Source organism: Sminthopsis crassicaudata, chromosome 3, assembly GCF_048593235.1.
Source record: "Sminthopsis crassicaudata isolate SCR6 chromosome 3, ASM4859323v1, whole genome shotgun sequence".
NCBI classification, from domain to species: Eukaryota; Metazoa; Chordata; class Mammalia; order Dasyuromorphia; family Dasyuridae; genus Sminthopsis; species Sminthopsis crassicaudata.
Genome location: NC_133619.1, coordinates 585,930,888 through 585,945,901, shown reverse-complemented (window position 1 = coordinate 585,945,901; position 15,014 = coordinate 585,930,888). Strand labels below are relative to the sequence as shown.

At 35.9% G+C, this 15,014-nt stretch overlaps 1 protein-coding gene across 1 annotated transcript in view; it reads left to right on the top strand.

The window, feature by feature from the left end:
• The window catches only part of CSMD2 (CUB and Sushi multiple domains 2), a 988,708-nt gene that overhangs the window by 957,953 nt on the left and 15,741 nt on the right, over positions 1-15,014 (top strand). Inside the window, 8 exon segments of the mRNA XM_074305059.1 lie at positions 335-508; positions 851-924; positions 1,696-1,807; positions 2,195-2,374; positions 4,037-4,102; positions 6,759-6,920; positions 9,133-9,245; positions 11,297-11,387. Coding sequence (XP_074161160.1) covers positions 335-508; positions 851-924; positions 1,696-1,807; positions 2,195-2,374; positions 4,037-4,102; positions 6,759-6,920; positions 9,133-9,245; positions 11,297-11,387 — 972 coding nt within the window.

Below are 15,014 nucleotides of genomic sequence, written 5' to 3'. Positions count from 1 at the left end.
ATTGATGATAGTCTAAAATAAAGCTATTAGAATAGCTATGAGGTTTCTGGAGAGTTATTGCTGTTTATTCTTTCAGTCATATTTGACTCCATGACCCTATGAGCTATAACAAACTAATACTGTCCTTGGGACTTTCTTGACAAAGATATTGAAATTGTTCGCTATTTCCTTCTCCAGTAGTTTAAAGCAAACAGAATTTAAGTAACTTGCGCAGTATCACACAGTTAATAAGTGTCTAAACTTGTGTTTCTGACCTCAGACCTGATACTCTAGCCACTAAGATGTCTAGTTTTTGGAGAGTAACTATAGTATTCTTGTCTCTTTGGTTCTTTAGCTGTGTTCTGTGGAGATCCTGGAGTCCCACCCTATGGGAGGAGAGAGGACCGGGGATTCTCTTACAGATCATCTGTTTCATACTCTTGCCCACCTCCACTAGTGCTTGTGGGCTCATCAAGAAGATTCTGTCAATCAGATGGGACATGGAGTGGAACCCAGCCCAGCTGCATAGGTAAGAAGATATTCTAATACCAGACAACCATACTTCTCTGGAAAATGGCAAGTATGAATTTTAGATAAAATTGTCTCACAGATATGGTATGAAGCCTTAAGCAAGGTTTCATTTGACCACTTCTAGGCCTTAATATTTAGAAAAATATTTGATTTCTATGAAGAGAGAATAAAATAGGCACAGTTAGGACAAAGTTGGAAATATAGAACCAATAGGAAGAAAAGTAAAAAAGCTGAGGAAGTCAATAATTGTATACATTTCTTTGTAGGTTTTTTCCCCAAGTAGGAAGAGGAAATCTTCCAAGTTCTTCATGTGAATTGTTTTTATATTTTTATAAACTAGATCCAACTCTTACCATGTGTGCAGACCCTGGGGTACCCCAGTTTGGAATGCAGAACAATTCCCAAGGCTACCAGGTAATTGTAAAAAATTAGTACTAAATTGATCAACTCCTTCCTCATAATCCATCTGTCACTACTAAGGGTAAATGACCAAAAAAAGACATTGTTTAGGGATAACAATAGCTTAGGGAAAGGAATCTGATGGGACTTTAGAAACTGAGGATGATTAGTTTTCATCTTCCCATTCGAAATTGCTAGAGAAGGGTAGAGAAAGCAGATTTTAGACTAATCAGAAGTAACATTGGTAATAAGGCCAAGAAATTGAATGGATGATGATAATGAGAGGAAAGGTGAAGAATAGTGTTGGGGAAGCCAGATGGAGGCTTAAAGATGAGTGATAGATGAAAGTTTCATAATGAAGGGCAGATGGAGGGTAATAATGGAGATTATAGTGAGGATTATAATGGGAAAATAGTTGGACAGTTGATCCTGCAAACACAGAACAATGATGCAATAGATGGAAGATGGAAATGATGATGATTGGATAGAGGGAAGGTTGATGATGGGGCACAGTTAACAAGTTGATGATGAAAGAACAGATGGAGTATGATGATGGAAGATATATAAAAGTGATAATAATGGAGACAAATGGAGGGTAATAGGAGGTATATAGAGAGGGTTAATGATGAAAGTATAGTATAGATGGAGAAGGATAATGGAACAGATGAAGATGAAGTTATTGAAGAGTAGTGCAGATTTTAAATAGAAGAGAGTTGATGGGAGTTATGAATATGGGAGGGGAAGATCTTTTGGAGGTTGCTATAAGTTACTTGTTTCTTATTCCAGGTTGGAAGTCTAGTGCTTTACCGTTGTCAAAAAGGTTACTTGTTGCAAGGCTCTACCACTAGAACTTGCCTTCCCAACCTTACTTGGAGTGGAACTCCACCAGACTGTGTCCGTAAGTAGCCTTAAACTAAATCACAAGAAATTTTGATTATACACCAAGGAGAACTTATCTATAGCCTGGTGAAATAATAGCTATCAGGAGTTCAGATTTTTAAAGAAAGGATTTAGACTTTTCTTCTTAGTTAAAGTATTTATAAGGGTCTTGGATGAGCTTTAAAATACCTATGTTAGCAACATTTTGCCTTATAATGAGTAAAGACCATTTATAACCAAGGAAGATGTCCAAGGGAAGAGATGGAATTACCTTCATGGAGAGATTTAACAAAGAAAAGTTTTCAGCTTTCTGGGAAGGGGGAAAAGCTTGGAACAAAGAAAGGGATGAAATAATCTCCAAGGACTTTATCATACAGGTACTTACATTCTTTTTCCTCTTTTCCAGCACATCACTGTAAGCAGCCGGAGACACCTACCCATGCCAATGTAGGTGCCCTGGATTTGCCTTCAATGGGCTATACACTGATCTACTCCTGCCAGTCAGGTTTCTCTCTCAAAGGTGGCTCTGAGCATCGTACCTGCAAGGCTGATGGCAGCTGGACAGGGAAGCCACCTATCTGCCTGGGTGAGCCTACATATGCCCAATGGTCTTTCTGTTTCTAGAAGGGAGTATGTATGTGAGGAGGAACTTTGTGAATATGACTATGTATATAAGGAGAATTAAGGAAACATTCATTCCCAGAATTTTTCTACCCTTCAGGAGACAGAAATATTAAAAATAAGACATAAGGATAAGAAATAAGAATCTAAGAAATATACTGGATGATTCATTATTTGAGCCCCTTTATAACTGCATCTATCCATCCATAGTCCCTTTAGCTTTCAGTCATGTCAGCAGCAGACAGAGCAAGGAGCAGGAAAGTAAATTAAGTCTTTATTCCTTAAGCCAGCATGAGAACTACCTTAGAGGTTTCAGGGTACAAATTTTGGATTAAGATGGGATTTGGGATAGGGGATAGCTGAAATTTGTTTTCCAAAAGACATTGGAAATTCTCTGAGGGTTTCCTCACTCAATAATCTAGATTATGGTAGCTTCAAATTCATCAGGCTTGAAGATTCAGAAAGGTACTTTTACCAACTCTACCTTAGAGACCAAAGGAATTCTGCAGGAAGTTGTAGACAGATTGGAGAATGTTAGGTAGCTTTGCAAATGGTTATAATTGAACTAAATTCAGAGTAATTCTAGGTTACCTTGCATTGTGAAGGTCCAGAGTCCTGGATTGGAGAACAGTGTTTTCAAACCCATCCTCTTTACATCCAGGAACTATTCCAAGCTGAACAGGACTTTTCCCAGATATCCCCTATCCTTACAAAAAAATTTTTAGACCCTACCATCTTATGATATGATCCTCTATCTCTTCTCTTCTCTGACAAATTCTTTTAAAAAGCTATCTGTACTCAATCATTTATCTCCACTTCCTCTCATCTCATTCTTCAACCCTTTGCAGCCTTGTTTCCAAACTTACTCCTCAACTGATTTTTCTCTTCAAAATTAGTAGCAATTTCTCATCAAATTTGATAGTCTTTTCTCAGTTCTTATTCTTTTCTACCTATCTGCTATATTTAAACATGGCTACCCATTCTCTCTTTCCTGGTACCTTTCCTCCTGTTGTCTTTCTACCTGACTCCACCTCACCCCTTTCTCAGTTTTCCTTGTAAGTTTATAATATCATGTCTCTCTAATTCAGGGGGGTTTCATCTTCACTAACTTGATATCCTCATCAGCTCTGATAGGCTTACCTGTTATTTTTACACAGGTAAAATTTGCAAATTAACAAATGCATATATCTAATTCTAACATAGCCCCTGAGCTTCAGTACTGCAACAAATTGTAAAGAAGATATATCACCATTTTGAAATTTTGATTTTAAAATGATTTTGAAATGGGAATAATTTTTGTCTTACTTTCCTTGTATAGACTTTAATAAAGAAGGCTACTTTCACCTTATGGCTGCAAAGAAACATTTTTAAGATGAACAAAACTTTATTACTTTAAAAGTAAATTAGAGATCATATATCCTAAGAAACTGTATAGATTGGAAATATTAAATAAACTAAAGAAGGATTTGAGGAGAAATTCTTAGATAATGTAGCTCTAATGTATTAATTAATAACTAAGAGTGTTTGTGGAATATTCCTATATATGATGATAACAATATTCTTTTTCTGGAGAAAATACAGGATGACTAAAACCCAGTAATAATGCTCTTCTGATTTTCTTGTTTAGCGGAAGTTCGGCCCAGTGGAAGGCCCATTAGTACTCCCCGAGAGCCACCCATTACCAAAGCTTCAGGTATGTATCATCTATAACCATAGCTATATCCAATCCAAAAAGGTTAGTGCCTACTAGTCGTGAATCACTGGGCTAGATGGTAGAAGCTTCATATAGAATTTTTAGCATGAAAAATTAATTTTTCACTTAATTAGATTATTTAATTCAAATTGCTAACCAGCTTGACAAGGAAGAAGTGGAGTTTCCAAGATTCTGACAATTCAAATTCTATTCCTATGATGTCTCCCAGATTGTAGATGAAATTGGGGTGGATCATTCATTTGTCTCAGAGCTCAAAACCTTGATCTTAATTCTTCTTTGGGAAAGCTTATCCCAACAAGCTCTTCCCCCACTCATTTTGAGTCCAGTTGACATATGTTCCTCCATATTATTCTTAGCCTGTATAAAATAGCATTATAGTTGGACATTTGTCTCTGAGCACATTAAAAGTGTTTGTGGATATCTAAGTGTCCATTTAATACATTGTTTTATGTTTCTGTTTTTCCACAACCAGTCTTGGAATCTCTTAATCTAAAACTGACATATAGACCAAGCTAGATATTATTATATAAGACTAGTAAGCTTACTAGAGCTGCTATTTTAAGATTCAGTTCTACAATATTACTCAATCTGTGGTGTAATTAGTCCTATGTTAGACACTGACTGGAAAATGAAAGTCTGTGTCCTCAAAACATTATCCTGATTTTCAGAAAATGAATTCAATGAATTTGATTTTAATTCCTGGAAAACTTTTAGGATGCAAACCCAAAACATTAAATGGTTGTGTAGTGAACATCTAGAAAAAGGAATAATTATTTCTAGGACTAAATTTGTGTATTCAAAAATAGGTCCTAATAGACCATTTTAGTTTCTTTTTATATCATGATTGTTACACTTGTAGATGAAGGCAACATCATATATATGATTTACCTAGTTTTTATCAAAGCATTTGAAAAAAATCTCTCATTTCAGATTCAGAAGAGTTTAAAATTCACTGTCAACTTGGCAGGAGGCCTCCACTGCAGTTTCTCAAGAAATGTGTTGTTCAAATTTTTAAAATCAGTAATTTAAAAGGATAAGTTACATCCTTTCAAATTTGCTGGAAGAGAAGACAAATACACAGGATGGTAGAATCCAAAAAGATCTTGAAGTACTAGGAGAACATTGAGCTGAATCTAATAAGATAAAATTCAGTTGGACTGATTGTTATGTTTTACAGCAATTAGTGTAAAAAAGTTCTTTGAGGAGAGGAGGGCATGCTGGAAATTCAGTACTAACCAATAATAGGATATAGTACCCTAAATAAAGAGATGAATCTACTTTTATAATACAATTAGGCATAGAATCCAAGAACTACTGTGTTTCATCTTAATATTCAATTTTGGAAACCAATTTTTAGGGAAAACATTAATAAGCTATGATGAAAGCAACTAAGATGGTGCAAGATCATGAATTCTTACCCTATGATGACTGATTATAAGAACAATAGATATTTAAGCTGGAAAAGAGATTAAAGGAGGTAACAATGGTAATGGCTTTCTCTAAAGGATTGGCACATGAAAAAAATGAACTTGTCCTAGTTATAGCAAAAAAAAAAAAGAATTCAAATAAAGGGTTAAAGTTATAGAAAGAAAAATTTAATCTGGTTTCAGGGAAACTTCCTAAAAATCAAGAGTTTCTCCAAAATGGAATGGGCTTTCTTGGAACTTCAGGGTCTGGATCACCACTTCTTATGAATGTTATGGAGGAAATTCTTTAGGGATGCTGCACATGGCCCATGAGGTCATTATGAATTTTAGTAGATCACAAAGATTTTATAGAGGAAGAAAAAAATCAAATTGGGAAATAATCTTTCTTTCCCTTCAACAAACATCGACGATCATGGGGCTAGATACAGAAAGAATTGGAATTTAATAAAAAAATAATAGTCTCTATCCCAGAGGAACTTGAAGTTTAAGAGAAGTGAAAAATGTCTCCCATCTGCCCAGATTCAAACACACTGAATTTAGTTCTATGTTCAAATCCTAGTTGTGCTATTTTTACTCCCTTATTACTTTGAGCAGGTCACTCTTTGGGCTGGTTTCCTCTTCTGAAAAGTGAGGGACTAGAATCAATTTATCTCTAATATCTTTTCAGCTCTAAATTCTATGTTCCCATGATCCTATTGCTTAATTCTATTTCCTTTTACTTCATCCATATATTACTAGAAATCTATCCTATTTCGGGCAACCTTTGAGAAGTTGGCAGTTCTAAGTGCTTTCTAAATCACTCAGCTTTGACAATAAATGCACAAAGTGCTGTGTAGATATGAATAATGTTTTTGTTACAAGATCCCTGCCACAGCATTTTCTCAGGAAGGCTACTTCATTACGATGGACATAATTTACCTGAAACGTAAAACCAGCAACATCCACAGCAGCATCTCTTTCTTTTTCAAAGAGCATTCATAGCAATTATATTAAAATGACAGTATTAATGCCATTTTTGTCTCTTCCCACTGAGCTCTAACTCTTCCTGTTGTTCCCATGATATAACCAAACTGGGAGCCTAGTTGTTATCCCCATAATTAAGTCCCAAACCAGGGTTTACTGTTTATATGGAGGATGCAAAGCTTGAGTCTCATCTGATCTCTGCACTGTACAAACTCCTCTTCTCCTCTCTTTTCTAACATCTTTAGTTCCTGGAGATGTGTTTGCCAAGAATTCCCTGTGGAAAGGGTCCTATGAATACAAGGGGAAAAGACATCCAGCCATACTGAGAGTGATGGGTTTCCAATCAGCCACAGGCAAGGTCAACGCCACCCTCATAGACCAAGATAGGGTTGAACTACATATGTCAGGTAAAGAAGAAGCAGCCTTAATGGGAGATAATGGTGGGGGAATGAATATATAATTAGTCTCAGAGTCAGGCATCTAAAGGTCTTTGCATTGATCTCAGTAGTGATTCAGATAGTGATACATTCGGCTGAAATACAGGTATTCCATTCAGGAAGAGCTAATGTTTATTTTTCTGAGCATGATGAGCATGCTTTTTTTTGGATATGTTTTTGTCAGTGGAAAAAGGAGATATGTATATATGTATCAACATGTAAACATACCAGTAATTCTGGGGTTTTTATGTGTTTATGTGTTTTATAGCTCTGTTTTAATAAGTGCATTATGTCAGCAAGGTTTTTATGTGCATTTGTGTGTCTTTGTGAATTTGTTGCTTTGCGTTTTAGACATACATGTTTATTTGGATACCACTATTCAGGACTCTCCAGCAGCTGAAAAAAAAAAGATAATTTATATCACATATATGCCAATATGCATGTGGCTTTTTGGCCTTATTGTATTATTCCAAGTCTTCCCCCAGAAACGGTTTCCTGGCCACAGGCAGTTACCTAACCAGGAGAGATCAACTTCCTGCTCAGATAATTTAATGTCACCCTTACTCATGAGATTTCATTGAACTGGTCCATATTGTATGTATGGAACCAGTCCATAGTATATGTATGTATATATCTTTCAAAGAACTTTATAGTGTTATGAGCAGGAGACCTTTTCCTTCTTCCTTTACCTCAATACTTTTTTGGTATCATGAGTAGATCAAACCATTTCTTTAGTTTTTATGACTAAAAACAAAACATGATACATGATACATGTTCATTCTTATTCTATTTTTTTTTAAATTTTTAAAGCTTTTTATTTTCAAACATATCCATGGATAATTTGTCAACATTGACCATTGTATAGCCTTGTATTTCAGATTTTCTAAATCATCCCTTCTCCTAGATGGCAAGCAATCCAATATATGTTATACATTTAAAAATATATATTAAATCCAATGTGTATAAACATGTTTATACAATTCTCTTGCCACACAAGAAAAATCAGATCAAAAAGGAAAGTAAGAAAACAAAATGCAAGCATTATTCTTATTCTAGACCTGTATAGAAAGGGTCTTTCCAAAAACCGGAGTAGTGGGTAAGAAAGGTTAATGGAGAGAGCAAGTCCCTTGGTAGAATTGACTGCTTTCAGATATATAACCTAATATATATGTAATATATTAGGTTATATATATATATGTATATATATATGCACATATATATGCGCATATATATATATAAAACCCATGTGAAAGACAAACCTTTCATATAATAGATTTTACAAATATAAATGATTTTAAGGCCCATTTGTATGTTCTCTTTATTTGTACTTATTATTTATTTCCAATAGCTGTGATATTGAATTCTGTGTCTACATATAGATTATAAAAGAATTATAAAAGATAATATACCTGAACACTCACATAAATGATCGTATTTTTATATTTTCATATACTATTTTTGTTACCCCCATGAATAGTCACAAATATGCATGCACACATATATTAACACTTGCCATTTTAACCACTGAATAATTGTATACATCCATACTGCTAACCTTGCAAACCTACAATAATATATGCATACATCTACATTTGCATAGATAATCACATGCACAATCATAGTTATACAGTGGATTGATTAGCACCTATTTGTACAGTCTGCATGCTATGCCAGCATAGTGTTGGGTATAAATACAAAGAATGACACAATCTCTTCTCACAAGGAGTGCATGCTTGAATGGGTAGTCACTAAGTATTTATCTTGTTATATTTAAAGTAAAAAGAAGAAATACACAAGTTCAAGGGAGGGTCCCAACAGGTAGAGGAGAAATCAGCAAAGGTTTTATGTAGAAGATGGTACTGGAGCCACTCCTTAAGGAAGGGAGGAATTATATGAGAAAAGCATACATGTCAGGCTTGAATACAAAAGGACAGAGACAAGAGATGGAATATTGGGCCTGCACAGCAGAGAAGTCCAATTTGTCCGGATAGTGTATAATCACAACATGTATCTATACTTGCAAATAAATGTTGATATCTAGGTCACAATCATCATTCACACAGATTCAATCATATACCTATATTGGCTCATAAAGAAACACCTTCGACACTATCATACATGCAAGACTATATTTTGCACATATATACAGATTTTGAAATCTTTCATATCTTTCCTTTTCTAGGTATTTACAAGAAAGAAGATTTCCATCTCCTCCTCCAGGTTTACCACATTATGAGCCCTAAGGATGTGTCTGTGAGCCAATTCAAGGATGATAATTGGGCCTTAGATGGTCATGTAAGTCCAGTAATATCTCCCCTACTTTCCCGTAATAAAGTTTTCTTTCTTCTTTCCCCTACTTATACTTTTTCTACTAATGTTTGGGATTCCTTGGACTTTCTCCTGGGAGAAAGAGGAAGAGAACCTCTAAGATTTATCATGATAGAGCTGGTGGCCTCTGGACTAGGATACAGGAAGATCTGGCTTTGAATCTCACAGACCTAGGGTCTATGTGATTCTAAGCAAATCACTTCTCTCTGAGTTTCCATTTCCTCATTTGTAAAATGAGAGTTGGGCTTAAGGACCCTGATGGTCTCTTCCATCTGAATCATTGCAAACTGCACTGACTCCCAGTCTGTAGAAACCAAAGGGCTTCTTTCCAGCATGAATCTTACTTCTAGGAAGAGTTTCCAGTATTCATCCCCCTACCTAACCCTGGGAAAGATTAGTAAATCTTTCTGTCTCCAAACAGAAAATATAGTTTCACAATCTGTATAATGTTTCAAATGGAGAAATTAAAAGGTACAATGGTTACATAACTAAAAAAAATGTGTCAATGGAACAGTGTACCTGTAGGCAAGATCTCTAAAAGAGAGTTCCTGTTCAGTCACTAACCCCTCCTTTTTGAGACTTCAGACATCAGACTTAAATTCTCCCAGGGAAATAATGAAGTACCTATTCCATCATCCCACAGCCTGAACTGCGGCAGGAGAAGGGAACTGTTGGTATGGCTACCTATGGCCTACTGAAGGAAATATGGTATAGAAGATGGTTTCCCTGAGGGCATGTAGTTTATATAAAAGGCTTCCTGTGAAAAACCGGAAAGTTAATCCCTGGAAATGAAATGAGCAGTGTTACACAGGATCAAGAGCCAAGGGGTCCCATTGGCAGAGGAGTCAGAATTGTTTGAGGATGTAAACACTGAATAATGGTGCTGATTCTGGCTGTTAACGCAGGGAAACCAAGGGTAGCATAGCCTTGTTTTCTGCCCCCAAGACATTGTAGGGATCAACATTTCTAGCAACTCTTTGTAAAGGTCCATGATGGAGAGGGACATTGGAGCAAAACCAGACTCATCCAGTTTCTCTAAGGGGAAGGAAAAGTGGATTTGACCACAAGAATAAGGGAATCACTTAGTTTTATCATCACTAAATGTGTATTTGAGAGGGGTGTCCATGTATGTGTATATCTAGAGGAAAATATATCTTGTGGCTCTGAATGTATAAATCTGTGTGAGTTTAACTATGTTCATTTGATTTTTTCTCTCATGTCTGACTCTTCATGATCTTTTTTAGAGTTTTCATAACAAATGTATTGCAGTGATTTGCCATACTTTTCTCTGGCTCATTTTAAAGATAAAAAACTAAGACACAGGATTAAGTGACTTGCTCAGGGTCACCCAGCTGAGGCTAGATTTCAACTTAGGAAGATGAGGAAGCTTCCTGACTCCAAATCTACCAATCTATCCACTATGCCACCTAGCTGACCCTGACTATATCAGTGTCTGTGTATTAGCTAGATGGTGCAGTGGATAGAGCATTGGGACTGGAATTAGGAAGACATCTTCCTGTGTTCAAATCTGGCCTCAGACACTTATTAGCTATGTGATCTTGTGTGCCTCAGTTTCCTCCTCTGTAAAATGAGCTGGAGGAGGAAACGGAAAACCACTCAAGTATCTTAGCCACGAATACCCCAAATAGGAACATGAATAATCAGATATGACTAAAACAACTAAATAAAAAAATGAGTATGTTATTTTTTTAAATCTTTATGCCTGCAACCATGTAATTACAAATAGGTCTCCCTGTCTGTGTCCATAAGCACATCTATGTGTTTCTGTGTCTCTATTTTCATATTAATATCTGTGTGCCTGCATAAATATGTGCCTGTGTCCATACATCTGTGTGTTTCTTTATTAATTTAGATTTTAAGAATGGCTGAGTGTGAATGTGTGGATTTGAGTGTGTGAATAAATATGGAGGAATTCCTAATAATTTGGCTTTTCTCTTGATTCTTCCTTCCTTCCCCTCTCCTTTCCTTCACCCACCTTCATCCCTTCCATGTTGTAGGTCTCTTCAGAATCTTCAGGAGGAGGCACCTTTGTATACCAGGGCTTTGTCCGAGGCCAGGATTTCGGGCATTTTGGCCTGCAGAGAATCGGTAAAGTTTATTTAAGGAATTTTTGTTTGTAAGAAGTTTGTTAGAGCATACTTGAACATAAATCAGTGAAGGACAAATTATATATGTCTGTATCAATGCTTCATTCTCACAAGTATCACCTTTATCCCCAAATCCTATTAATTGAACTTCCAATACATGCTGTAGGTGACAAGAGAAACTTCCCTGTCATTGCACTCTGAGTGGCCTGATAGAATATACACAGAAGTAGTGTGATGTAGTAGATAAGAGAACTGAATCAGAAGGAAGAAATTATAAGGTTAATTCAGTTTAACAAATATTAATTAAATACCTACAATATGTTATTCATATATATGTATTTAATGTATTTGTATTCATATACATTTAATCTATGTATTTTCACACTTATACATATATGTATTTAGTGCTTAGTATTAACAAAATTCTGATAACACATAATCCCTTGCCCTTGTGGAAATCAGTCTTACTGGAGGATATTATACTTACATGATAATCATAATCATAATAATAGCTAGGACTTATTTAGCACTTTAAAGTTTGCAAAGTGCTTTACTCATCTTATTTAAGTTTCACAATCAACCTTTGAAGGTAAATACTGTTATTTTCCCTATTTTGTGGATGAGTAAACTGAGACTGAGAAAGATTGTGATTTTCAAATTTAAGATTTCCTGACTCTGAGTCCAATACTGTCCACTGTGCCAGCAGCTAACTCACATAAGTATAATCATGTGTTTTGTCTCACATAAGTATAATCATGTGTTTTGTGAAGTCCAGCAAAGTGATGGCCATTACTGACTGAGACTGAGAGAAAGTCTCATGGAGGAGCTCTTTGGCTTTGAAGTGGAATTTAAAGGATGGATAGGAATACAGCGAGGGAAGCAATATCACAGGGAACAAACATGTTGCATTAGTCAGGAATGAGCCCAGTACAGATTACTTGTAGGCATGGAATTCATAGAAGGGAGTGGTATATGAGGCAAGGCTGGAAAGACTGTGTGTGGGGTAAGGGGAGAGAGTGTTTACAGGATTATGGAAAATTATGGAAGGCTTTGAATGCAAATTCTGGAAGTGCAAACTTTACTCTTTCTTATTTTTCTTATAATATAGATCTGATGTGCATTCCAGTGGCTCTCCATTATCTCTAGCATCCATTTCAAAGTCCTCTAGTCCCCTGGTCCCAGTCTCCTTTTCTATACATGTACTTCATAATTCCCCTTCAGGGCAGTATATCGAATGCTAAAGTCAGAAAGATCTGTTTGCACCTTCCTCACAAAGTTGTTGTGAGACTCAAATAAGAGCTTCTATGCCCAGTACTTACAAACTCAAAGCTCTGTAAGTGTGAGCAGTTATTATTACACAGCCAAACTGGCCTGCTCACTTTTCCTCATATGTAGCACTGCAGCCCCCATGTCTATGCAAGCACCTCCACTCTCCCTTAGCTTGTTCTTTCCTTACCCTGGGCTCATAGAATTACTGTTTCTTTCAAAGTTCAGCTGTCTTAGGCTTTTATGTGAAATCTCTCTTTTATATGAAATCTCTCTTTCTCTACTTGAAATTTAATATTTTTCTCCAATTACATGTAAAAGTAATTTTGTTTTTTCAAATTTTGAGTTGCAGATTCTTACCTTCTTCCCCCATATTGAGAAGGCAAACACTTTGACATAGGTTATGTATGTTAAGTCGTGCAAAAAATGAAGACTTTCTTGATTTTCCTAGCTTCAAATCATCTTATACCTGTTTCGAATATGATTCCTTCCCCCCTTTTGCCCACTCATGTACATGAATATAATGCATAAATATGTATATGTATATAGATAGATAATATTACTTCCAATTTAAGATTGCAAACTCTTCAAAAGTAAGGACTGTTTTTTTTCCCTTTATTTCCTCATAAACATATGTAAACTATATAATATATACACATATTTAAATGTAATAAATATAAAATAGAAATTTAATAAATGCAAATTGATTGATTAATTGATATTCAACAGGCAATAGACACTTGTATTTTTTTTCCAAAAGAATTTTATGATAAGAGTAGGAATAATCTGTTAGCAATATGAAGATTGGATCAGGAGAAGAGAAAAATGGACTTAGAAAGAACTAGTAGTAGGCAATAGTAGTCTTCCATTTGGTTGGAAATGAAGGCCTGTACTCAAGTGATAGCATAAAAAACAACCATAGCAATATGGATAGAATATTGGACTTGGAACCAGAAGATTTATGCTTGTTTACAACTCAACTATGATACTCATTGTATTACTTGACCAATATTTCCAGCCTTGCCTCACACGTCACTTGTGTCTATATATTCCATGGTTACAGTTAAATTGTACTGTGCTCATTCCTGCTGAATGCTACATTTGTTCCCTGTGATATTGCTTCCCCTCATTGTGTTCCTACCCAGCCTTTAAATCCCACTTCAAAGCCAGGGAACTCCTCCATGAGATCTTCCTTTAACCTCAAGTCATCAATGGCCATAACTTTGCTGGACTTCATTAAACACATAATTATTCTTAGGTGAATCAGCTGCTGGCACTGTGGATAGTGTTGGACTCAGAATCAGGAAACCTTGAATTTGAATAGTGTGACTATGAGAAAATCATAACCTTTCTCAGGCTCAGTTTATTCATCTACAAAATAGGGAAAATAACCAGATTTACCTCCAAAGGTTGGTTGTGAAGCTTAAATGAAATAAGATGAATAAAGCTCTTTGATAAACTTTAAAATGCAAAATAAACCCTAGCTATTATTATTATTACTATTATCATGTAAGTATAATATTCTCCAGTAAGACAGGTTTCCATGAGGTCAAGGGATTGTGTGTTATCAGAATTTTGTAAATACTAAAGCATTAAATACATTTTATAAATACTAAAGCAGTTTCTTTCTCCATAAAGGGGGGGGGGGGGTAATGGCATCCCAATAACTTAAATGAAATCTATGTAAATACTGAGGAGACATATATGAGATGTTCAGGAGGTGAAACTGAGCATACTTAGTAACTGATTGACTCACGGGGTAATAAAGACTGAAGAATACAGAAAACTAGGATGTCTGTGTTAACACCCTGGATATCTTAGAATCAGCCGGAGTCAAGATAAGCAAAAGTCCTTGGTCTTTATTCTTGGTCTTTAATGGTAGAAGTCAAGGGGATTGAGGCAGGATCTCTGCGACCTTACCTCTTCATCTCCTGCCCAGAAGTGACTTTGGCTAGTCTTACTCTACTCCCTAATCCCTCCTACAATTCTCTGTATACGATTGGACCAGCACAGAATAGTGGGAAGGGCCATTTTCCAAGCATATTCTTATAGAGTATTGTCCAATAGGTAATTAGCCTTAAATGCTCCATTGTTCTGACCTCAGTGCATTAACTCAAGAATTTCAACCCTTTACAGAAAATCTAAGTCACAGGAAGGATGATGGTGCCTCAAGAAAAATGTGGTAGTAAGGAAGAGGAGTAGTTTGAAGGAAAAGATAGGGAGTTGTGTGTGTGTGTGTGTGTGTGTGTGTGTGTGTGTGTGTGTGTGTGTGTGTGTGTTAACAATATTTGATTTATCTATGGGATATCCAGTTCTAAATGTCTAGAAGGCATGTGGAAGTAGAGTCCAGAAGACAGATAAA